The sequence below is a fragment of the Pempheris klunzingeri genome, chromosome 22, assembly GCF_042242105.1.
Source record: "Pempheris klunzingeri isolate RE-2024b chromosome 22, fPemKlu1.hap1, whole genome shotgun sequence".
Lineage (NCBI taxonomy): Eukaryota > Metazoa > Chordata > Actinopteri > Acropomatiformes > Pempheridae > Pempheris > Pempheris klunzingeri.
Genome location: NC_092033.1, coordinates 4,305,750 through 4,332,217, shown reverse-complemented (window position 1 = coordinate 4,332,217; position 26,468 = coordinate 4,305,750). Strand labels below are relative to the sequence as shown.

Below are 26,468 nucleotides of genomic sequence, written 5' to 3'. Positions count from 1 at the left end.
GATCTGATCTACTTCCCCTGTACAAAGGAGTTAAGTTAGTCAATGCTACATCTGCTTAAATCTGATTTGATTGCTAGAAATAATACAGAACCTCGAACTCTGAACTTATATATTTCTTCTTCATTTTACACGTCACAGCATCCTGTACACCGTAGACACAGCCAGTCATTTACATTTCAGTGCACTGATGCCCGTGTGGTGACGTAGCAGCTACTCCCAAGGTAAGGAAGTGTGTTGTCAAACAGTACAATGACTGACAGCTGATTTGTGTTACAAGTGTTATGTGTATAAACATTTGTATATCCTCTATTTTTCCTGGGTATAAAACAGCATCACTTTGTAATTCCTTCCTTCAAATGTGCTTTCAAAGGATGGAAGAGTTTTCCTCCAGAGGGAGGCAAAATGGGGAGGAGGAAAAGAAGGATGAAAATTGTTATGTTCTGTACGTTCTGAGGCCTTGTGGCACAAATCCAGACTTTTTTTTATTTCTTTTTCTGCCTCAATGTGCTAAAAGATATAGCAGATAATGGATGGCGGGGATGTGGTCATAAAACACTGTACGTTATCTTTCTTTCCCTCTCTGTGAATGTACAGTATATGTGTGTTCCCTCTCTTCCTGACAGATATATAGATGGAGCTAAATGCAGTCATTTGAAGATGCAGAGAGAAGGTGACAGAGAAAGTGGAGCGAGGCAGACGGATCAGCAATGTCCCATCCCTGCTGAGGGAATACTGCAAACAATAATGCAATGAAACACTGAGCTAAGATCAAAAACATCCCCAACTCCCTCCTTCCCACAATCGTCGTCTCTCCTCCCATTGCCTTAACAAATACCCTATAAACTACTGATGTGCCTGTATCAGATAACCAACTGGCATCAGGCTGAAACAGAATACCAGAGTCACAGCAACAGCTCAAGTTTTTTTTTGTGCCTTTTTCAAAGGTTACTAGCTCACTCTGATGGAGAATAATAGATCAGTTCATTTTGCAATAACTTTTGTCTAACAAATCTAAAATTAATGAGCTGAAAGATTAAGTGGTATTATTGTCAGTAATGTAATGGATTGGTAGTCTCAAACCAAACATAAACACACAGAGAAAAACAATAAAGAACCAATAAAAATTCTCATAAAATCTGATTCAACAACTTATGATTTCTATCAGGAGTGAAATCATAATACCAGCAAATCCACGCAAGTTGCCAAAATGTCTGCCTGTTGTGAAAAAAGACAGGACCCCATCCTTTAGCACAGCGCACCACACTGTGGATGAGCCTGCATCTGATAAGCACTGATAGGTAATTTTGGAAGAGATGATGAGAGGCCATTGTTCCCAAAACAAAAGCTATGTCGAGGGCGAAAAACAATCCTGTAACACAAGATAAAAGCTATCTGTGATCTCATTAGAGGTGGTAATGTCAAGCTAGCAGGGTATAAAATGGCTCTGCCCCAACTATGATGACAGGGCACTTATGGAATAAGATACAGTAAAAATGTCCAGTCATTTTTTATGTCTTTGCTGAGGTGTGGCGGAGCTTGGGAGAGGTGGGAGGGCTTCTTTTTTTTCTCTTTCATCTTTTGCTCTATCTTTTGTCTAAACACAGAAATAACACACACACACACCATTTTTGACTAACATATACTCCCATACATACAATCATCCCACACACACACACAAGTAGACACACACAGTCAAACTTACAGTATATTAGTTTCTTTTTCACACTCTCACACACTTGCCCTTTCTATCAGCAAGTTTACTCTGTGACAATCACACATGCAAACAGACACGTACACACACACACACGTACGTACGCACCCTCTCGCTATCCATTTTAATGCAGCGAGTGAGTCCTCCCCTCCCTCTGGCTGACAGAGCGGGTGACAGGATAGTCGGACAGCACCAAGGTTAGCCAAGAGCATGGCTATTATACAAAGGCTTGCTTTGGTGAAACCTTGTTTTGTACAAAGCATCTTCGGGCCCTTACGCACGCCTCGCACATTTTAAGTGACAAAGGTGCGTTTGGATGGAAAACTATTCAAACCATATTTACGCATTTGTTGTTTTGACAAAATGAAAACCAGAAAGGGGACAGAGACGACAAAGCAGTGTTGCTAATTAACACTAAGTTGCGAGTGTGTGTGAAATGTCACTGAGCTGTGTGGGAGTACACTCAGCGTGCATACATTAACTTCCAGCCCGCAACAGGCCATTGTTTTGCGCTAATAATCACCACGTAGACACTTCCCCGACAGCTGAGTGGAATGAAAATTAGCAAAATGCAATTGCGGGTAATTACAAACAGACGTAAACAGCAGAAGAATCAAGGTGTGAAAACAAACGTTACCTCCTGGTGTGTGTCTAGTTCTAACACAAGACTTCAAACTATCTAACAAAGTTTAAGTTTCAACTAAAGTTAAAGTTAAGGGGAAAAACTATTCTCATTAAGGCAGATTATGATGTGACGTGTATTTTCCTTCTTCCCTTCATTTCTTTATTCGTGTTGCCTGGGAGCAGAAACAAACTGTTCCTCCTGAACAGATAAACACTGTTCAGGCGAAGGCAAAATGAAAACAATAGCTTGGTAAGCTATGGGGGGATGTGGAGGCCATTACAGTGGATCATCTATCTAGGGGTGGAGTTCACAATGGGCCTCACACATGAAATGCTTATACAAGTGTATTTCTCTTTATAGGTAAGAAAAAAACTTTTGACTGATACAATTACATTTTTGTTCATTTCCTCTCTGGTTTCACAAAAAAATTAGACACAGTAAAAAAGCACTTGTCAATGAAGCCCATTGTCTTGCAAGTTCAATGTAAAGCCAGCAACTTTGCAAAAGTTGTTGGTTTTGAATGTGTTTTTGTGTTTGCAGGAATGTGTTGGAGATGAGAAGAGAAAAGAAGAGACGAAACAAGAAGAGGGAATGACGGAGAAGTGAATGGAAGTCAAAATTGCTGAGCTGTGAGCAGAAAGTACTTTATGGTTGGGTGGAGAGAGGGATAGAGGGATGGATGGATGGATGGATGGATAGATGGATGGAGGCCAGGCAGATGACTCACCATCAATCCTGCTGACCAGCTCCTCGAGCGCCTTGACTTTCCTCTGGATGCCTGGCTGGGCAAACGTATAGTTGTCCTAAGGAGAAGAAAAGGAGAGTCAATATGGACTGGGGCTCCATCTTCAACTGTGATTTTATACTTCAAGTGTTTGGCTCCTAAAGTGAATGACTGCAGGAATGGAACAGGCTTCAAACACTATAGATAAATCATTGAAGGCAACAACAAGGAGTAAGAAGGTTAGATCAGTGTGTGGATAATACTCTGGTGAACCCGGAATGACTGTATAACAAAAAGTGCAGGGAAAGGCAATTAAAAAAGAGCTAAAGAGATCAAGCAGACATTTTTATTACAGGACTATTTGTCACATTTCCCTGTAATGTCCTGGACAAGCTGTGCATTTGATCCCTCATTGAGAAAACAAACGTGATTTGTTTCACGTTGACGTTTCGCAGCCATTTGGCCTGAGACTCAGTGTATTGCAGAACTCTGAAAAAGGGGTGGAAATGCCACATATTCTCTTTGAGGCTTCACTTTCAGCGAAGCGCAGTAGCAGGTCTGAAGTGTTTGCCAGGGCCCATTTCACACCTCACACACACAAAGCCTCGGCCACCTTTTAAAAACAGTAAATAGAGAAAATAGGACACCCAACTAACATTGGCATGACAAAGCATGTGCGGCTGTGGCCTTGACAACAAAGTCGAGGGCTGAGTGTGAATGTGGAACATAGCAGGTGAGCCGTGAATGGGTCCTGGCCTTGTATTTAGTGTGAAGTGGTGGAATAATGAAAAAATTCCTAAGAGCTGATGGCTGAAGTATTCATGTCATTGAAGTCCCCCTCAAGTAGTTGCTGTGTCTCGTCTCCATTGGACAATGGCAGCTGGTTAACAAAGCTTGAGAGGTGGATGGTAGGAGTGATGTTTATAATGACACATTAAGTCCAAATGAAGGGAGCTGGACACCACTGCCTGTAATGTCCTAAATGGTCATTTAAGCAAGTTAATGTATTCCTGGCAGCTAATGTGATGCGGTCAATTGATATGTTGCCTATTTTATGTGTTTTAATATGTTTTTTATGCAGCTGGGTTTAGATGGGACACAGAAAAGCAGGATATTATAATTCTGCATTCCTTTTCGGTTCAACCAGCTCCGACAGGGTGTAGGCAGCAAGGATCTCTGTGAAACTACATTGATAGGTTTAACTTGTATTTTTTACATGTTAATATATAACTGAGGATGTCTAGTGATGATTTGATTTGATTTTAAAAAAAAGGGAAATTTGGGGGTTATGAGACAATAGCTGAACCTGAATATGATCGCAGGAGTGGGCAGTATCGGTTGGTTGAACTTGCAGAATACAATACAAGTGAGAATGGCACATAAGCATTTTGTGTGTGCGTGTACACCCAAACACACACACACACACACACACACACACGAGGATTACGTTTCCTTGAGGGGTCATTTTGGTGTGGCTGGAGAACAGCTGATGTGGCAAAGTATCCAACAGATGGAGAGAGGGAGAGGGATGGAGAGAGAGAAAATGAGAAGGAGAAAGAGAGGAGAGAAAGAGAAAGAGAGAGGGGATGGGGGGGGCAGGGGGGGAAGTCATTTAGCAATAAACAGCTCCAGTTGTCCTTCAGGCTCAGCAGAACCAAGGCCTGTGTGTCCTCCTGAGTCCATCGGTGGCTGGCAGGGTAGAAACCGCATTGTCTCCTGCCATTTTTTTCATTTCTCCATCCATAGCATTTCATACTTCTGTCACCCCTCCACAGCCTCTAAATGTCTCCGTCCCATTTCTCCTTTTAAACAACCAAATATCCAAACTGGCCACAAAAACCGAGCATCGATTTGGCTACAATATAAAAGCAACACTGCAGTAAACCCAAGCAGCTCATTTCAATAACGTTGCTCACTTTCACTGTTTATTGTGCATTGCAGTAGGTAGGATATATAAAAGTGTATATGTGCTCCCAACTGAGAGCAGCTTAAGCTCACCGGTACTGCTGAAACAATTTCCATATACTGTAGCATCACACACAACAAAAAAGAGTCAATGTAACAGGATATCATACATTATTAATATGAAAGAATGGATTCAGAATCTCAATATCAAAACACAGCTCTTAGCCGGCCACTAAAACTTCTCCCTGACTGACCACCATTGAAATTAAATGGAGAGAAAGATTACTGATTTCGGCGCATCTTCTTTTTTTTCCCCTTCATTTTCCAAATTACACCTGTCAGGCTCTTTTCTCTTCTCCTGTTTCACATCATCTTACTCCAACTCCCATCATGCTTCTTCTCTGCTTTTATTTTTTGTTAATTCAATATTTATAGATTGTCTCAATTTCTGGTCTTGCGCTTCTCTACCTCTCTGGCTCCCTTTCTCTCTACCGCCCCAGTGTTAATGCGCTTAGGTGTGAGGGCCGGTGCAAGTAATTACATTTGCATTATTGAAGCTGCTGGTTTTAATCAACTACCTTTCCTAGTCCCCCCCCCCCTCAAAATCACCTTGTAGCACTTTCCAGTTCTATGCCTATTATTTGCGTTCTCTCGACACCTCTTGTCAATTGTCCATGTTCATCCCCTCTTCTCTTTTTTCTCTGTTAGTCTCATTATTGTTATGCAATGGGTCAGATTTTCAATTTCTCTTCATCTCTCTTTTATTCTCACACTTATTCTATCACTTTATTTTGTCTCCATCTTTTATAATCAAGTCTTGCACATTCCCCATTTGATCTCTCTCTATCTGGTTGCCTTGATCACATTTCTGCTCAAACCCACCTCTTTATCTCCCCTAACATCTCTCACAATCTCTGCTCCTCACCTTAAAAGTAAATATAAAATGACCAGAACAAAAAGTATGTTGCTGTTAAAGGAATGTCTCATCATTTTTAATGCAGTAGCGATTCCACATATTCTGTCTGGTTTCATCCTGTTTGTTTTTAAATCTTTCCAGAGAAAGATTCTGGGCCACACAGGCAGTCTTCTCTTTTTTTTTCTACCAAAATAAGCAGCGGCAGATCTGGACTGAATGGACTGAACACAAGATGAAGCAGGTAGTTTGTCTGTTCAACCTCAAGGGCAATGGCTGTTCATTTTAAGTTGAGAGAACAGAAAACTTTCAGGTGAACTGAAACATCTTCAACACAGATGCATCTTTAACTGAAATCCCTCTACATGTAGTTATGTGGTGAATATTTAAACAAGGCGTATTTGGTTTTATATGTCAAATTGTGCGTTGTTTAGAACCATGTTTGGTAGCTTAATTTTGCACTCCCACTACTAACTGTCAATGGAATCAATCAATGGAATATCTATCTACTAACACTATGTTAATATACACTCAGAGACCAATTTATCAGGTACAGGATGGCTTCAGCAAAGTCGTAGTCATTTGAAGACGTGTAGCCTGCGGTCATAAAGGGATAGCCAAGGTCACCTCAGATAGGTTTGTAGAGGAGTCTTATTATGCAAAAGAATATTCCCTTCACCATTAAACCACCAACAACCTGAGCCGTTGACACAGGGATAGATGGATTAACTGGGGATTAATTAGGGTTAGGATGACCATATCATTACAATACATCAGATAATACAATAATAATTATAACTATTTTACAAAGTTACAAAGTCCTGAACATCCGCAATATCAACAAAAGAGCAAAAAGAGCACAGATGTTTGTATTCTTCCAGTTCCACTCCAATCACATGATAGAAAAGTCCCACTTGTTCTCTGTGAATTCTCTGAACAGTGATTTGCTCTATTCACACATGCAGCCAATCACACATTACACAGACTTGGAAGTTGGCAGGGTAAAGTCTGTTTGAGGTCCAGTCCAACTGATTCAGACGTTTGCGTTCTTGAATACAGTTCCTCTGGGTAATGTGTGAAAGATGCTCTTCTGCGCAGCACTGTCATAACTTTCCAGTAACCGTCCTCTTCCTGTCTGACCATTGTGAGGGAATTCTCTCTCTCTTTAGCCTCTATACACAGGAGCTTTCCCAGGTCATGTTCAGGTCAAGGGGTCCCGCTCAGGCCAGCTGTGAGGCCTGCACTTGGAGAAGCCCTATCTCTGCCTTTGGAGCACAGTTAAGCTGTCTGATTGTTTGGGTTGGCTGGCCCCCACGAATGAGGATTGAAGCTTTGTTGTCAGGGTTACCAAGGTTGCAGGTGACAGCTGGCTGTGCTCCAGACACCACAAGATCGACTGTCTCCTGCTGGAGAAACATGCTGATGGTGACCTGGAGATCCATAACGTGGTCTGGGGTAATGTGAATGCTCATAGTTGCTTGTTTAGATTTAGAGGGTCAGTGGACTATTCACACACTGATGTGGTATGTGTAGAATGACCACAGTTTGGCATGTAGTGATTCTGGCAAGCCAAGCTGGGGTTAAAATCACAGCTTGATCATTTGTGGCACATTCAGAACTAAGGTGTCACTGATAATCTCTCTTTTCCACTCAGTCGAGCACTAATAAACATTCTTGTGCAAGACATCAAGGCCTCCAGTCAGCTTTTCTTTACAGTATGAGCTCCCCTGTGACCTCTCTCATTGACGAGGCATTTTCACCCACATAACTGCCTCTCATTGGACATTTGTTTTTTATAGAATTTTCTGCTCTGGAGACCACCGTGTTTGAGATTAGTGGTTACTGGCAAACTCTCCCACTGGGCAACAACAGCCATCTAGACCTTTCCGCTATATCTGCATGCTTTTTATGGAATTAAATGTCTATAGAGAATAATGGGTGCCGAGCCCAAAATCACAAAATAGCAAATGAAGTCATCAGCACTTGCAAATAAGTCTGTAACACTTTTAATGATGCACAGCAGCAGTGAGAACAGATGTGTTTCAGCCCTAAGCTTCCTTCAATGGTTCTGAGACATTTGTGAGTGGGAACCTTATTAAACAAAAGCCGGGAACCTGACAGTGACTAACAACCAGCTAATAAACATCATAAAACTATCAAGAAAAAGAATAAGAAAAGTCATAGCTGGTTTGTTCTTGCACAAATCAGGTAAATGACCAGCTGTTTAACATGCAGACAATAAGAAATGTATGTAGTATACATATATAAAATCATAATGTTCAACACCTCAGTAGAAAGACAACATCAGCAAAGGAGCATCAAGTACCAAAAATAACAGTAACAAAAATGAAGTCTTGAGAGGACACATACTGTATTCTCTTACTGAACCAGCAAGATAAATTACCAATTCATTAATACACTAACAATAAGAAATCAAACGTATGTACATATTTAAACTCATCATTTACAGAACCTCCATAGAAAAGCTCAGTGCATATACATCAATACTGTCTTGGGAAAAAAAAAAACAAGACAACAGTAATTCCTCGTTCATCAGCTAGTTGTTAATCATTGGCAGGTTCCTGGCTTCTGTTTAGTACGGGTCACACCCACAAATGCCTCGGAAACGCTGAGAAGAGCCTCAGGCTGAAACACGTCCGTTTCCTCCTGCTGCCGAGCATCATTAAAAGTGATACAGACTGATTAGCTAGTGTTGACGGCTTCATTCGCTGTTTTGAACCTAAGAAAGGGGCCACTGAGTGTATGTTTCCTCAACACAAGTGCAAGTCAAGTGCGCGACTTCTTAAACTTTTGACCCTCTGGTTCATCCTACTGGATTTCCTCTATAATCAATTTTTATGAGAAAAATGTTTACTTTTAATATTATTCCACTGTTGTGGTAGTTCTGCCTAGACTTACTGACTGTTGCTGTCTATCTATCTATTTGAGGGTCAGGAGGTTTTCAAACTATTGTTTGTCTGTTCTTTCTTATTTTCTTTCCTTCCTTATCTTTCTTTCTTCCTTCTCTCTCCACTACCGTCTCTCTCTCTCTCATTTTCTTCATTTCTGTTTCTGTTTTCATTGAATTTCCATGTTTCCCCCTCCATTCCTGTCTTCCCAAACTCTTTTCCTTCTGTCTTTTTACTTCTAAACTTTGTTCAATTCCTCTCTACTTTCCTTGTTTAAATCCTTCTACATCTCACCCTCCTCTCATTTCTTCCTTTATCAATCTCTCTCCTCTCCCACCTTCTGTTCTCCATTTCCTTGTCTATTTTCATCACTTTGGTGGTGCTAATGAGGCTAGACTTGACTAAGTGTTTTGAACATGCTATTATGTCTGCTCTGCTTTGTTTTGTTCCCTGGTGTTTCATTTTGCTCCATGCTGCAATGCACTTTATTCTGTGACTGATTGTTGTTTAGTTGGATCTGTTTTTTTCACAAGACATATTTGTGATAACGGAAAGGTACTAATAAGAAATTTCTCTTTATTCTTGTTTTTCTTCTCTTTCTGCATTCACATTTGTCCGTCCTCTGTTTCTCCTCCTATTTCCTCACCTATTCCTCATCACAATCCCTCTTCCTCTCTTTATCCCATTTTCTATTTTCTCCCTTCTCATGCCTGCCCTCCTTCTCCTCATTTCCTTTCTTTGTCAAATCCAATATGTCGGATCTTTGATCAGCTGAGGCAACAGGAGGAAATCAACTCTCATTCCTTCATTATTCATGCGCTCTCCTCTTTTCCCACCATCTGTCCATCCACCATTTCTGACCCAGCAATGTTTCCTCTACATGGTACAGCTGGGCTCGACTCTTCTCTACTCGCTTTTGTTACTGGTTCCTTAATGGATGTTAGTTTCCACTGCCTAAGTGATCATCATGGCAGTGCCAAGTGAAACTGCTGTGACATCATCTTCAACGCAACATAAACACACAAGAACAATGAAGTCTTTGACCTTCTTGTCTTTACTCACTGGTGTTCTTGATACATCTGCACTTCGTTAATTGACCATGACTCAGATTTTCCACAAAAAAAATGGCAGCCTGAAAACCACAGCAGTTGCCATTGACAGCAGCTCAGCGACTTGGAGCAGGATGTCCTGTGTCACACTAATGACGTCTCTCTCTGACCAATCACTGGTCACAAGTTTTTACACGTCACCTTTTAGAATCAGCTCAGCTCGGTTTGAACCTCCACTGAGGTGATACTAAAAAAAACAATCTGATACCAGGGAATACCCACAACTTATGCTGATAGAAATCCAAAACAAATAGAGTCAAGTCGAGTCGAGTCATCCATGTGGTGGAAAAACAACAGAAGCATTACTGCCATGTTTCACTCACATGAACGAACAGACACAGAGTACACAAACATTAAGTCTGTGTCTTTCTTTCTCTCCCAGGTGTCAACAGCCTCTCCTACTCTCTTCCTTTGTTCACTCCATCTCTTTCTCTCTCCCTCTTAGTCAGCTGAATCAATAGCTCTTCTTCACCTCTCCGTCTATTCTATTAGAGACAACAATGGCTCCATGCTGGACTAAGATTGCCTCCTATTGTGGCACCGGATGTCTATCAGCACGTTGGGCAGAACCAACACAACAATGCAGCAACAGTATGTGTGAGAGAGAGAGACAGAGAGAGCGAGAGAGAGAGAGAGAGAGATGACAGGTCAAGATAAAGGGTAGACAATAAACTGAAGGACAGGGCAATGATCTGTCATTCTCTGGTACGTGTGTGTGTACAGTTGTGTGTGTGTGTGTGACAGAGTGAGAGAGAGAGTGAGACAGAAAGGAAGAGAGAGAGAGAGACAGAAAGTGATTGTATGAGAGAGAGATGACATACTGAGACAAGGTGTAGACAATTACAGTTGTTCAGAGCTCCAGGAGGATTGGCCAGATGTAATTCAGTTGTTTTTCTGTGAGTGTGTGAACATCTATGGCCTCTAGTTTGAGGGCAGTGAATGTGCATTGGCATCACAACAGGGCAGGTAGTTTGGTGGCGAATTTGGGACACAGCTGCTTAATTGGTCAAGCTGACGCTAAAGGGCTAGTGCGTAATACACTCTGTTGTGTAGGGCTGGGTATCAAATTGAAACAAATCGTTTTGTTTTTGGCACTGACGGAAATGTGTCTGTAGCACAGAGTCCCTTATTACAGCCAAACACTGTTATTACAATTATTATAGTTTTCAGTTCGCTCCTGCTTTGCTGCGATCCGCCAGTCAAAAGAAATTACTCACTGACACTGATGTCATACAAACACTGAACATTTAATTTCTGTCCCTCTCTATGACTGTACAGCATATGTCCGTGTTTCCCATATGTGACAGATATACTAATATCGATTAATAAGAACGGAGAATGTAAAAGCCTTTTAGTTAGATGACAAGGAAGTACATGTAAATGTAGTGGAGTTAACTAGCTTCAACTAACTTCAGACTGACTTGATGCATTAATAGTCCTTTATGAAAAAACCTGCCTTGCATTACGTGACCCCTCACATGATCAACACCACTTGTCCCTCAGCTAACAAGGTTTTCAAAACAGAACACACTCTTTTCTTTAAGCTATTCTTACTACATAAATGTCTCCATCCATCCCTCATGTTCCTGATTTTCCAGCCTTCATCCTCACCTCTCCCCCCCAGCAGCTGTTACTGCTTCCATCTCCACTGACCTGCATGTAAGCTAGTTTGGCTATTATGGTACTACATGATCTGCAAAAGAAAGAGGGAAAAAAATAGCACGACTGAGTATTCAAGTAAAAAAAAATGCAAATCAAATAGAGGTTGGTGGGGGTGTTAAGGTCTCCGCTGTTCTCAAGCAGTGGCAACCTTTACATGCACACCAATAAGGCTTGGAAGAGAGACGATACAAACACATATACAAACATGCTGTCGAGCATCACACACACAAATACACCAGCTGGCAGATTACTAACCCCCCCACCCCTGTCCCTGTCTGTGTGTCTGTGTGTGTGTGTGTGTGTGTGTGTGTGTGTGTGTGTGTTGATGGCGGACTGAGTGACAGCCCAAGGTGACAGTAGGGATCCCTCGGGGAAACAAGAACAGGACATGGCGTCTGGTTCGGTCTGGCTACCGTCTGCTAGACGTCGGCGCTCGGACCCCAGTTCCCACTCGAGGTAGACCCCATCTCTAGCTGGCACTGGGGAAACAGATGGTTGCCTTGACAATGCGTAGGCACACACTGATTAGCTTGTAATCCAAGGGAGGGGCTGGAGGCAGCTCAGAGTCAGATGTGGAGCAGCAAGAGAAGAAACCGTTGACCATTAGGGTTGGCTAGCGCTCTGGTTTTGCTGGCCCGGTCTGGTGTACGAGCCTAACCCTGTTTGTATTTCTGGCAAAATCAAATGTAGCCTACATCAGCAACCCGACGGCGTTCACTGTAATTTGCAATAACATACAATATCACAACGCGATTAACATATGATGTTTGTTCAGGCTTGTTCTGAGTACTGATCTTTGTTTTTAGCCTTGGAGGCTAACGCACCAGGGCTAACATCTGTCGTCTATGCGCAGCATGTAAAGTCTGGTCGGGTAACAATGATAATATGACAGACGTTAGCCCTGTTGCGTTAGCCTCTGAGCCTAAAAACAAAGATCAGCTGGGGGTACCAGACACCAGAAGCTAACTGTCACTTTCGGCACAACCCTGCAGATTGCCTCCATTGAGGCTGACTAGTTTCTTCTAAAGTTCAACATCATTTTTTATTTCGATGTTTAACTTGAACATGAAAGATTAAGTTGAACGGCTCCTCAGTTTTCCTCATTGTGGCACCACAACACTCTCTTTCGGGGGGTCTCATTATGAGGACCTCTTATATAGCTACTGTTTATTTATCTCCTTTCTTTTTCTATTCATCTATTCATCTATCTATGTTTTTAATCCTGCAGTGGCATTACAGGCGAAAGGGCAAAGCAAAACATTCATTGTGTCGTGCAACTTGTTTTTATACATATGGCAATAAATAATAATACTTGAATACTGGAACCAAGAAAAGGGCTGAAGACATTTTCATGTTGGGGCCCCATGTGTGAAAACCACTCTTGAAATATAATAAGTTCAGATCCCAGGGCAAAATTAAATATCTCAAAGTCCTAGACTGGAAAAAATGCATTTAAGAACCCCTGCTGTAAAAGGCATATCTGAAGAATTAACATAAAAGGCAGGTTTTCATCTGCAGGCTTTAAAACTGAGAGCCCTCAGGGGTGTGCTGGCGGAATAATAGACTTTTTAAACTTTTGGACTTCATTTCTTTCACTGGGCATGGCAGGTGAGACACAGGCTTACTGGCTGTGTGTGGAGAGCACATAGCTGCTACATACCGAGTACAGCAGCTGTCAGCACTTATAGCTGTCTACACCGGTAAAATGTGACAAACATTAAATTACAAATGCTCTGATTGATTGTTTTTACTGCAGACATTAATACATTATGGGTTGGGATTAACAGGACAAGCTTAAATCAACAACACAATATTGGGAAGACATGACAGTTCCATTTAAATTCATTGAAACGGCAGATATGGAACCATTTTAACAAGTTAAATTAGTCAGGTTAGCCAGAGGCGCTGTCAAATTTAGCTCAGTACAAGACTAATTGGCTGCTGCAGAGACTGGGGTAACATCGGGGTCAACTTAACAGAGTTGTGTATCAAATGGGCAGATGTAACTATCTGGAGAGATTCCATGTATGTTTTCATTTATTTGTTTATGTTTAGCTTTCATTTGAATTTAGTCTGCTTCTTAGAAAATTACGATTGGTTTATGGATGAGTTTAGAGGAAGAATCATGCTTAAAAGTACTTTAATGGATCACATGGCTGGATAATTACAAACAATGAAAAATACTGGCCCATTAAAACACAACTAACGTGCTCCCTTCCAGTACCAATGGCTCGAGCACTCAGTCATGTGTTTTGATCATGTCAGAACTAGATGTGGCTACTATATGCAGCATGTTTGATGTGTAAATGAGCTGTGGAGGGCTGTGTGCTGTTGCCTTGCTGATGCCTTTAACCCAGCAGACTGTACACACACACACACACACACACACACACACAGTGCATGTCTATTTAACAGTGCCTTAGAGGTCATGCCAGGACAGAGGAGTGTTCACTCACTTACCCCTGAAACTGTCATTCGCTGTCCACTAAAGCAATACGTGCAACATGTGGTGTGGTTGTTTAGTCCCGGATGGCAGCCTAAACAACACCTTTAATTACATCAATCACACATGCACACACACAGATGTTGGTCTCACAGTCCCCAGCCATCAAAGATGTAGCAACTCCCAACACTTACTGTTTTTAAGAGTAACAGGAAATATCAGGTTATTCAGAAAATAAACATCCTCCTATAGGACACTTTAATACAAGTCTTTCTGATTCTGCAAACACAGACATAAGACTGGAATCGACTGATCTCTCTAACCTGCCAATTATCCTTGCCTGCTCCTTTGGAGGAGGGGTTTGCACTGCTGCCAATTAAAGCAGCAGCTCATTAGAGAAGCTGCTTAAGGAAATTGACAGCCAAAATAGCCGCTTCACTTTTAGGTGGGATAGAAGCATGGCAGTGAAACACTAAGCCACTGGCCAATTTACTGTATTTGAATATAAGGAGAAAGAAAATACTTTCATATGTATTTCTACTGTACGCCAGGTAATTGCAGGAAAACCGCACAAGCTGTGGTTCATGGATGGATGAGAGACAGTAAAGTTTTCTTCACAAAATTCCCCAAACCTCCCATTTATGTGTTTGCTCTGCATTGTGATGCAATTAAAGCGCTCTAAGTATTTTACACAAATTGGTCCAAAACAAGTGGACACCATTGTGGCACCAGTTCCAGGGGAAATACTGGAAATATAAGGTGCTTAAAAGGCAGAGAGCAAATGTAATTGCATGGAGAGGCTCTCTTTCTCTCTAACCCACGGACCCCCACCTTCAGGCCCTCAGTTAAGTGTAATAGCGTATAGTGGATGTGAGAGGGTTTGAGACGAGGTCAGAGCAAGGATCGCCAACTAATTACGGTGCTGAGGCACTCAGCCTGCGTCAGATTGTTTAGAAAGCATTAGGGGGGAAACATGGGCTTCCCTGGTGCATTGCACATAATTAGTTTGGAGCCAAGGTCACAAACAAACACAAGCACGGGGACAAACATCATCCACACACACACAAAAGCACACACAAAGACACACACTCCATTCTTCTCTCTTACTTTCTCTGCTCTCAAGCTCTGCATTCTCCCTGTCTTGCTCTCTCAGGGGCAACAAGGCACAGCGTCTATTAATTTCCTAAATGAATAGCCGACCAATTGATAGTTATTTATGGATGGTTACAATTAATGCACAACACATGCTCCTTACTATTAATTACCTTTAGTGTCGGACAAGGCAATATGCTGAGTTTCACAAGATTAAGTAGATTTTTAGTAACAGAAATCATCTGTTAAAAAATCACCCTCTTTTTCTCACTAAAACATCACTTCAACATCAAGATGAAAAGTGTTTCTTTTACCCCTAAAACATCGATTTCTATACAACAATATGCATATTGCCTAATCAATACATTTAAAGACTAACTGCTGTGGCCATTCTCTTAAGTGTTACTTTAGATTAGGGTCATTGACCCGACTGGGGAGACTTGGCAGATGCTTTTTTAACTGTGCCAGAAAACAATGATTAGAGTAACTGAGCTAAAATCACAGAGACGACCAGTCACACCCAGGACACAACGGACGTTTGGCATTAACAAGAAGTAAAAGGTACCGACATGCAGCAAAAATGTTTCATGATGGGGATAAGGTATTCCACACTTCCTGATAGCACAAATTACATCTGCAAAGGTACAAACTATTCTGTTGCCTGAGAATTTGTGCTCTCTCTCCTGCACAGAGAGATATGGTGAAAACATATTTTACCAAGAATTGTGGATGGTAAGTAGCAGTGCTACTGTCGAGGGCAAATCCACCGCCAGCCCAGGCGGGCACGTTTAGAACTGACAGATGGCTCAACCATGACCGCTGAGAGCGAGGTCGATTAAGAGAGCTGGTGGGCAAAAAGGTTTGGGAGGAAATGATGAAACAAAATGAAGTTTGGTGCTGCGGTCTGTATGCAATTATCTGCTCTCCAGACGCTCAGGCCTGCTTTAGAATATGCAAGACAATCACATTTCTTAAACCCACACAGAAAAGCTGGTTCATACATAACGCTCACACTGTTAGAGAGGTCCTGCAGGCTTTGCAACAGACAGTATCGGACCACCGGAACACTCTAACATTCAACACTTGTACATACAGCTGATTATCTGCAGTGGTGTGTCGTGCAAGCATGCACTAAATGGAGCAACAATACAATCTGCATTGTTTGTGTACATTAAAAAGTCTTCTCAATGGAAAAGCACAGATGTTTCTCATTTGGTGATGTTACATTTATGGTGTGAAACTCTTAATTACTGCCGGTAAAATGTTATTACATATTTGGCATGAGAGAACTAATCCAGTATTTGGCACTGAAGGGTTTGAAATAGTATTTGGTTGGCATTTTTCTTATACTCAGTGAATTGACATTGACACTGACGACATAGAATGAAACTGAGCTTACTGTATATGTGCAGGAAGGAAATATGCACCACAGGCTCTTTACAAGCCCTTAGGGTATGAATATATCTATGTAACTGTAAAATGAGTACATTAGATCTCTGTGAGTCTACTATTGAGCTACTGGGACTCTTCTCCCAACACGTCACACAAGACACTGGTGTTGCGTTCATGTATAAATTAGATATAACATATACTGTACACGGTAAGTTCCACATTTCCAAATGTTCAAATATGATTTATCTTAGCACATTATAGCTAACTATAGTGACACAAAGCAATTAAAAAATGGCACATGAGATGCAGCGTGAGCTCAAGAAGTGTGTCTACCCAAGACTGTCCCTCAGAAATATGTAAAAGTGGTCTGAGCACGTTGAGCAAAATCCAGAGTGATTTTCCAACCAGTGAATCAGATGAGTTCCGGTGGTGTGAAACCATTGCTAGTGCCGCTAATACCACAGTGACTCAACACTTCAGTGTGTAGCCGGACACAGCTCCCAGCTAATCGCAGCTCGTCGTTTCAGATCAACAGTAGTTATGGTTGGGAGATCTCACCCTTGGGTTATCATACGCAGCCACCTAACACAGTTTAGCACTGTTGAAACAAAGTACTGCAGATTAGACAAATCCTACTAAGTGCAAAAAGGTGGATCGCTAAAGTGAAGAAAGCTGAATGGCTCGAATGAAGAGACCCTGAGGTAACTGCATGTTGTGCTTGACATGTAAATTTAATGATGCCCAAAAAGCCCTGAATGTGTAACAACAGGCAGGTGTTCGTCAACTGTAGAGATAATAGCTTGATGCTGGATCGAGGCTTACGGCTTTGTGTTTGTTCAAGGGTCTACTTTTTGGCTGCTTTTTGGTCAGAATTGGTTATTTCAGCTTTGAGTAAAGTAACAGCGAGAGGAACACTCATCTCTATTAAGACCAGATGAGAGAAGCGCAGATCCATAAAATACAAAGTTTAGAAAAACAAGAAAAGGAGTAAGGGAGAGAAAGAGTGAGGGTGTTTTGATCAGAGTTTGTTCCATCTTTACAACACACATATGCTTACCTGGATGCCGTCCAGCAGTTTGCTCATGCACCAGAAGCTGTCAGCCTCGATGTTCCTCAGAGCCTCTTCCTGAAGACTGGATACGTCAAAGTTTTCCACTTCCTCCTCTAGAGAAGAGAGGGAGAGTGAGAAATAAGCGGTGCAGGGGAAAAGAGATGGATGGGTGAATGAAAACGAGGATAGTTAAGGTATAAGGGAATTAGAGAGAGAAAGAGGGGAGAGGACAGACACAGAGAGCTACTCAGGTGTACGGGTACAGCAGACGCTCTGTCATGTGCCCACCACTCAGACAGGGGAACAAGAAAGCAATGGGTGCAGAGGGAGGACAATTGGGGAGAGTGGGAACAAGGGGGAGAGGTAAGGGTGGGGGGGTTATGAAAAAGATGTATGGAAAGAAACGAGGACGCCGGCAAACTGGAGCTCGGCAAGGAAGGAGGGATGAAGCAATGGACACCGTGAGGCAGCTGAGTGTGTGGGAAGAAAAATAATAGAAGTGAAAGAGCCTAATAGAGCAGCTGAATGATTAACGTCTTTTAGAAACAGTGGTTCAACCTCCTTCTGCAGCCACTTTGAACATTTAGAAAATGTCATACAGTCTCCACGCACACAGAATATATACTCATTATATTGACACAGCAAGTGCATTTTCTAAGACGAGCAGAAGAAATTGGTTCTTTCTTTGAACTTGTTGATTTCAAGAACTTTTAAAGAGTTGCTTTTATGCTATCTAATGTAATCTTTTATCTTATTTCTACTCCATGTCTGTGATTTTATACTTTATTTTTGTTGGTGCTGCTTTACATTCACTGCTTTTATTTGCATTTCACTGTTAATGCCATTTGTAAAGTGCTATTAAAATCAGCACAAAGGCAAATATGAAGAAAAATGTAGAATAGACTGTAAATAAATGCAGCTGAATTAGGTTAGGACATAACCTCAAACGCACTGAGGACTGCACAGAGGAAACAATTTAAAAGCAGCGAGCACACTGAGTTCCCAGTCATCTCCAGCGGGTGACTTCAACGATGGGTGTCATCAGATGTCATTAACGGCAGCAGTGTGTGACGGACTGCAGGGGCTTTGACGGGCTTCTGACAAGCCACTGACAGCCAGTGGAGAGGAGATGGGACGAGACTGATTAACAATGATCTAGAGAGAGAAACAAAAGGGGGAGCGGGGGCCAGAGGGAATCGGAGAAAGGGAAAAAAGAGTGTGTGCTCTTGTTACTGGAAATTTGGAGTTGGGTGCACGTATCTGTGCAAGTTTCTGCACTCCTAATACATGCTTGCGTGCATATACACAGGACCTGCCAGCTCTGCTTGGTATCCTTGGCAACCCCAGTGGAATGTTGTCAAGGTTGTAATGAGCATGCTCAGTCTGACAGACAGAAATACAGACAGACAGACAGACAGACAGGGAGCTGGTAGAGGTCCAGGACTACAAAGCCATTAACAATTAGGCTTCATGTGTGTGTATGTGGTTGTGGGCGCTCTCTCAACACCTTGCCACGCGGCCGCTCTCATCATTGTCTTGTCTGCTCTCATCATTGCCAGTCTGAGGGTCGCTTTGCCATCAGTCGAAAACGTGGCTGGGGCAGTCGGAGGCATCCGGTGCCTAATTGCCGACTTGGAGGGAGGGGGGGGGCAAAGGCAGCTGAGAAGCTTCCTTCTTATCTGTGAGACCTTTCATCCTATCACACCTGGGAAGATCAAGGTGTCCAGACGCACACGAAAATGTAATTTAGTTCACATAGCTTGCAGATCTTTAATAGCAGATATGGAAGTGGTCAGGGCCTGGATTATGATTACATGTCAGCGTAGTTCATTCTAACCACAGTACCAACACAAGCAATGTAACACAGCCACAGGCCACACACATTATTCTCATTAGCCATTATTACTGCAAACATACAGAGATGTAATCTCATGAAATCCAATTTTCAGAATGAGATCTAAAAAATCAGGTTGCAATGAGAAGTGTAAACATACCCAGAGAGGAAGAGGTCACCCGCCAACTAATACGATGATTTAGAGACAGCTGATGGGATGAAAACTCGCATTATTTCTCCTTGGCTTAAATCGAGGATACAGCAGGCGTCTGCTACAATCAACAGCACCTAAATGTAGCATCAGAGCAGCTGTTGTATCAGTGCAGAGACAAAAAAGCCCACCATGTGACCAATTTGAAGTCGGTATTTAATTTGATAGCTCCTCTATAGTGATGCAGGAGACAATCACAACACATGAATACTGCCCTCTCTCTAAGGACGCGGCAGCTCTGGGCACCAGAGATGGCATTAAATTTGTAGTTGAAAAGATTAATTGTAAACAGGCTGAGTGGCAATTCGCATGGTGTCGTTGCTGATTAACAAGGCGGCGACAGTGCGACTGTTCTGGCGTTTGGGGAGACCCTGAGTATCCCAAAGTCTCAAATCAGTCTGTGTCGTGGCTAAAGCCTTGCTGTCAAGCTCAGTTCCAGGCCTTGACTCTGGAGCAGATTAGAAGGGATGGCTTCCAGGAGTCCAGCGGTTGTACTGGAGCTGGGCATAGCTCATCACAACAACAAGGACACACAAGAGGAAGGGGCTTAGAGGAGGAGAGGCTGTGCAGTGGGAGAGCCTGCACTCAGTGTGGCTAGATCACGAGGCAACAGTGCCCCCTGTGGTCACTGGTGGAAGTGACGCTAACACCACTAACTGGCTTTACACGGATGGATGCTTAAAAACAGTCAGAGCTCAGGTCATTAGTCATTTTCATGGCCAGGTAGTCCAGACAGCTCTGTCTCTTCACTGTTTAAACAAATAAATCACAGCTGTGTGGTGAATGTCTAATGATGCTACAACCTGTAGCTGAATTGAGTTTCATGAGTGTTTTGCTGGCATGAATAAAAAAAAAAAAAAAAAAGAATCACTGTTAGGCCACCTTGAATGCCTCAACACACTGTGGGTCTCAGTCGACCTGCCATCAAAAGAATAAATTGCTAATTACTTTCACAAGATCCATGCCTCAGTAGGAATTCCTTCAGGAAATTCTCTTGGTGATTACATGTGAAGCACTGCCTTCACTCTAAGGACCAGCTGACAATACAGGTCTGAGGCCTGATCCGTGTCTCAGTAGAGACGCTTCACAAATAAGGACCTGGGGAATTTCAGGAAGTTCAAGCTTCAGTGAGCCTCGCATCAGAGAATGGAGTGTCTCAGTGGCTTTAGTTCTGTGTGAGATGTGTCTCCCAAATAATATTTTCGCCAAATTATCTCGGGTTCCTCAGAGGTAGAGAAAGCAGCTCTGACACAATCTCACCTTGGTGGGAGAGGAGGACTGGAGCAGCCAACTCTCTAAGACTCTCAAACTCTCTCGTCTGCACGCAAACAGAGATGCACAGGCTTCTGCAGGCGGGCATTTTGTGATCAAATTGGCAGAACAGCAAGGCACACACAGACCACAGACTTGGTGGCACAGCCAAAATAACTACACAAACACACACACACACACACACACACACACTGAGTCAAACTAATTACAAAACAGTAATTGTTTGAGCACAATTTCTTTGAGGGGAAAACTAACCCCAAATCTTTTATTTACAGAGGGAAATGTTTAATTTAGGAATCCAAACCTTCTCAACCCACCCAAATTTAAGGGGAACTATTATTGACTTGACAGCGTTTCAGCTCTGCCGCTTCATATCTCCTCTCCCCCATCAATCTTCCGCTCCCATCTCTTTTCGCACCTCGACTTTCCTTCTGATAGTCTCCTGATATCTCCTTTGGTACATCAGTGCTGTTTCTCTCTCCTCTCCCGCCTCCCTTGTTCCCTCCACTTCTCCTATACAGCCATTTGACATCTACTCTGTTGCTGCTGCTACCCTGCATTTCCAAGCTGTTCTCCTCTCCCCCTCTCCTCCCCCTCCCTCACCTCTCTTCCTGTTGGCCACAGAGCCAGCTTCCTGCCAGGCCCCGGGGTTTATTTCCTGTTTGTCCTGGCGCAGGGGGCAACTTGTCCACGGAGACCAACTGCTTGGTCGCTGCCAGCTGTGAGCACTTGGCACAGCTTGGCACACGGAGCCGGGTTACACCTCCGGAGACCGGAGTGCGGGCGCCTACATACACAGAGACGTACACGAGCGTGAGCGCACACAACACACACCCTCACGCCAGCGCTGCCATCTGCCCTCTACAACTATGGGCCACAAGGTAATGTGATGTAAGATGATAAACGAGCTAGTTTAGCCTGATGTAATCATAAAGTGTGTGTGTGCTGAGTGTGAGAGTGAGTGTGTGTCTTTGCAGACAGCAATTGGCAATAAAAACCAGTCCTGTTTGACAACCCTCTGTTGGTTCAGATTAATCACAAGCAAACCTGAGTTGCAGACCGCCAGAGAGAGAGAGAGAGAGAAACACTATTGGTTTTAACAAGATTTCACCATCCAAAGCTCATAAGATCAGACGAAGTGGTGCAGTCATTAATTATAATTTACAGCCGTGGTTCAGGTTAAATCTAATGAATCTAATGACTTACAATTTGGATTCTGAATCCAAACATGTCACAATCCAGTTTTCCCCTTCAGCGTGCCACTCACGTGACGCAGCCGAAGGCTCGACACTTAAAAATGAGACACGTTAAGCTGCTGGTGAAACACGCAATCCCTCCACCTCGTCACACCTCTGACGAACCCCCTTCTCCCCTCGACTCTCACCTCTCACTCAGGCTTCTGCAACAAAAACCAAACGTCCTCACCGTGGCACATTAGTGTGATAACACTGTTGTTAATGAGAGCTGAACATTTTCCAGAGAGGTGGCATTCATACTGTTGTGGATAATTAAGACGAGAGTCAACCTGGCAGACCTGGTGTCACCGACACATTGGGCGCACATGCACGTACACACAAATCACAGGAGGTAAGAGCGCTAACAGAATTATGGCTGTATGCGAAACAAGATGTGAAGTTATGAAAATAGACACCTGGAGGTGAAGGAAGGTAGGGGCTGTGCATGTGTGTGTGGGGAAGGAAGGGGGGAGGGGGGGGGCAGGTGTAGGTGAGATGAGTGGAAATGAATAATTGTTTTTTCACTCTATTAAATCTTTGCTGTTTCTTGAAAAAAAAAAACAACTTTGATTTCCATCAATCTTTGGGTTCATGACACTAAGAAACTAAAATCTCCTGTTTAGTTTCCAAAAGACAGCCAGCGCGTTGATCCTGTAGTTCTTAGAAGGTTCACCACTAAGCTTACTCACTGAAAGCACTGAACTTCAGCCTCACCAGTGATAAGGAACGCTTTAGGCCATAAAATCTACACAATCACTGCAACAATGTTCTCATCTCCCACTATCTGCACTATAAGCCGTGTGTCCATACATCAAACAGCAGGCCCCACAGCTGTTGGCAACATAATGTAAGTCCCTGACATCAAATGGAATACAGCTATTAATACCATATCTTCCTATGTGCAGACGCATAATGATCCACTTGCCCTGAGGTAAGATGGTGTCTTGTATGAGGGAGCATAAAGTGTTTAATGTTGAGTAAGGCAACCGCATCGCATTAACTGTTGCTGCTGCTGCCAATATCTCTCACTTCATCCCTCCCCATCACCGCCCCTCACAGCGGCCTGTGGGATGTTTGTACAGCGCAGATGTGTGTGAAACGTGTGATTCAATATGTGCCCAGCTGGCACCACACTCTACGATTGTGTAACCATGGCAATGCCAGAGAGAGGCAACTTTGCCTGCAATGAGGATTGTTTGTGTTTTCCTCCACAGCTTTTTAATTCCACAATAATAGCATGCACCAGGGGATGGGCATTGGTGACCAATGGTACAAGTCATGGCTGGTGATCCTGCATGGTATCATTTTATACCCATTGCCCAAATGAGGAGCAGTCTGAAAACCACTTTTCATGAGAGGGGTGAACGTAGAGTTTGCAAAAATATCATGGCATACAGAAGAAAATGAGTCGATAGTTGACAGTTGTAGACTGTTAGACTGTTTTACATTTGTACAAATTATTGAATCTTTGGTCTAGTGCTGAAATGAGGTTAAATAATCAAGAAAAAGTCAATCAGCAGAAAATTCATCATCACTAGGTTGATGTCGTCAGGGTAACCTCACTTTTTTTTCTGTATTGGTTTGTGTTGTTTTTGTGGGATTGTAGAGGTGTGAATCTTTTGGAATCTCACAATTCGATTTGATTCCAACTCTTGGGTGATAAGAGATTCAATTCAGAATCAGTTCTCAATTCAAAACGACTCTCCACTGAATAAACTGTGAAAGGACTCATTCTTTTCATTCTTTCACTCCAATATAATGTGTGCCAACCCAGTGGCCTTAGTCCAGCGAGATACAATATGAAACATGACTGGCAATTAAGATAAATGGTCCACAGTCCCTTCAGTTTGAAAAGTTAAAAGTAATAGTTCATTAATTTGATGAGTTTATTTTCCTCACCTCAAAGTTGGTGTAAGTTGTTTACTGCTGCAGTGTGCGTTGGTCCTGTTTGTTACTGTGATCGCTGCTCCGCTCCGCTAACGTTAGTCTCTGGGGGACTGCGTAGAGAGTCTGCAATATACATCATGATCGTCTCGCAAAGGTAATTATTTAGTAATTACCATTATCAAAAAATGCTCCAACCACTGGAGATTAATTATACGATGACTCCAGTGTTTGCGTGCTGTAGATGTCTGAATGCACTGCCCTCGCAGTTTAGTTGCTCCTTTTCTGTTCTGTCAACATCTCTCTATTAACTAACATTTGGAAAATCAATTTTTTTGATCTGTGAATCAATTCAGAGTTGTAGGAGAAAGGAATTGAGATTCTTGTGTGAGTTGAATTTTTCCTCCACCTTACATTTTACCTGTGACATGGCTGCAAACAAGGTGCTCTCAATGGACGAGAGGGTCAGGTGTTTGTATCAGGGACTGGAACTTAAACTGCCTGACAACTATGACGACTCTCTTTAGTTCTTATTTCAGGTCATGCAACGTAATGTTTTTCTACCTGATATTAAATCCTGCATGCAAGACAACTTCCTCAAACTCAACTGTGACAAGTTGTACATTAACATCAACAGTCCCAAATCCCTCACCAAGACCTCAAAGAGGTTCTGCCTCACCATCAATAACTCCACCCTTTCTTCCTCCCAACACATCCACAACCTCGGAGTCATTCGACAGCAACCTCTCCTTAGAACAACATATCAACCAAATCACCAGAGCTGCCTTTTTCCTGCTCAAAAACACAGCTCACCTCCGCCCATCACTCTCCCTCTCTGCTGCCAAAGCCCTGATCCATGCCTTCATCACATCCAGAATCGACTACTGCGACAGTGTTCTTTATGGCAACTCATCAAAATCTCTAAATAAACTCCAGAACTTCCAGAAGTCTGCTGCTCACCTGTTCACCTGCACCCGAGACCACATGACCCCAAAGTCTTTCTCCTCTATCACAAAGCCCTTCATAAGCAGGCCCCCTCCTACACCAGTGACCACCACACTCCTCCCCACAGCCTCCGCTCCTCTGATGCCAACCTCCCGTCCCCACCACTCAGGGCCACAGAGCCTTCTCCGTAGCTGCCCCCTCCCTCTTGGAAGTCTCCCCAAACCGTCACATCACTAATCAAAACTCACCTCTTCAGAATTTCTTTTAATGTGTAATCGGTCTCGCCTGTTTTTAATGAGTGTTTTAACCTTTTGTAAAGTGCCTTTGAGTTTCATGAAAAGCGCTCTACACGTAAAATATATTATTTTTACTACCTCTATAACTACTACAGTGTCAGGATAAGCAGGTTATGCGTTAAGCAGAAAAAGCGAAGAATTCAATCACACAGAGACTGTCACTTTACATAGAGCACGTCCTTTTACACACACACACATAAACATTTTTTAATCACATAAGATGTCTAATCCACTCAAGGCATAGTAAATGCGCCTGCCTAATGTACAAGACACATTTGGGAGCTGAAAGAAAGTTTCCTGAGATGTAAGTGAAGGATCAGTCCATTAAGTCATTAGTGTGTGTAATCTGCAGGCTTAGTTAGAAAAAAAATATATTAGGGGAAAAGTAATAAGCAGACATTATGTACGGCAGCAGACACATTTAAAGACAGACAGGAGACACACACACAAAGATCATATTAAATATGTGAGGGAGCGGCGCGTGTCCACGTGTCCAGATGCTTTATTTGTGCACGGGTGAGTGTGTCTTTGAGTGCTATTGTTTCAAACGTGCCCACGTATCTGAAATGTGTATATGTCTGGCTGAGTCTTTTAAGTGTGCCTGCGCGCATGTATGTGCACAAAGCCATGATGCAACCCAAAACACCACACACCACAGACGCAGCAGCACGGTGAGATGACTGTTTCAATTGCCTCCAATTGCATCAGGTCAAGCGGAACGCGTCTCGCTGGTGACAGAATGATAAAACAGATTTTTTTTTTCCAATCAAATGGCTGACAGAGAGAACGAGAAATAGAGACTTGGAGAGATCTGAAGCTTCTCGGTGAGGAGAGCTTCAATTTACGGCTTTTTATAGTCAAGTAATTAACTTAATCTAAAAATATTCAATAACCCCTGCGATTATTCACAGAAGATAAATCATTTTTTGACAGAACTATTTCTCTGGATCACTTCAGAGCTCTATTGCTTTTTATCAGGAACAATGAGAGAATCTCTGGTAATATGGGAAAATAAGATCAGGCTGGATGCAGATGAAAGCACAGTTATTGATTTGCAGCTTTATATATCTCGTTGTCAAACGCTGACAATGGTCTCAACAGTGATTTCAACGGTCATTTCCACACTGTCGGCCAAAATGTACCATTAAAAACAACAAAACATGTGTTACAATCCCTTTGCAAAAGCAATTCCCATGCGTTGAAGAGATTTTCCATTTAACAGCACATTGAATTTTTGTAATCGGATTTTCTGTAT

At 42.6% G+C, this 26,468-nt stretch overlaps 1 protein-coding gene across 2 annotated transcripts in view; it reads right to left on the bottom strand.

The window, feature by feature from the left end:
* tbc1d22a (TBC1 domain family, member 22a) overlaps window positions 1-26,468 on the bottom strand; it is a 112,737-nt gene that overhangs the window by 37,376 nt on the left and 48,893 nt on the right. For both annotated transcript variants that reach the window (XM_070853764.1, XM_070853763.1), the window contains exons 10-11: window positions 17,543-17,649; window positions 3,064-3,139 (exon numbers count right to left, since the gene is read on the bottom strand). In XM_070853764.1, the coding sequence (XP_070709865.1) occupies window positions 3,064-3,139; window positions 17,543-17,649 (183 nt within the window). The remainder of the gene's footprint in view (window positions 1-3,063; window positions 3,140-17,542; window positions 17,650-26,468) is intronic.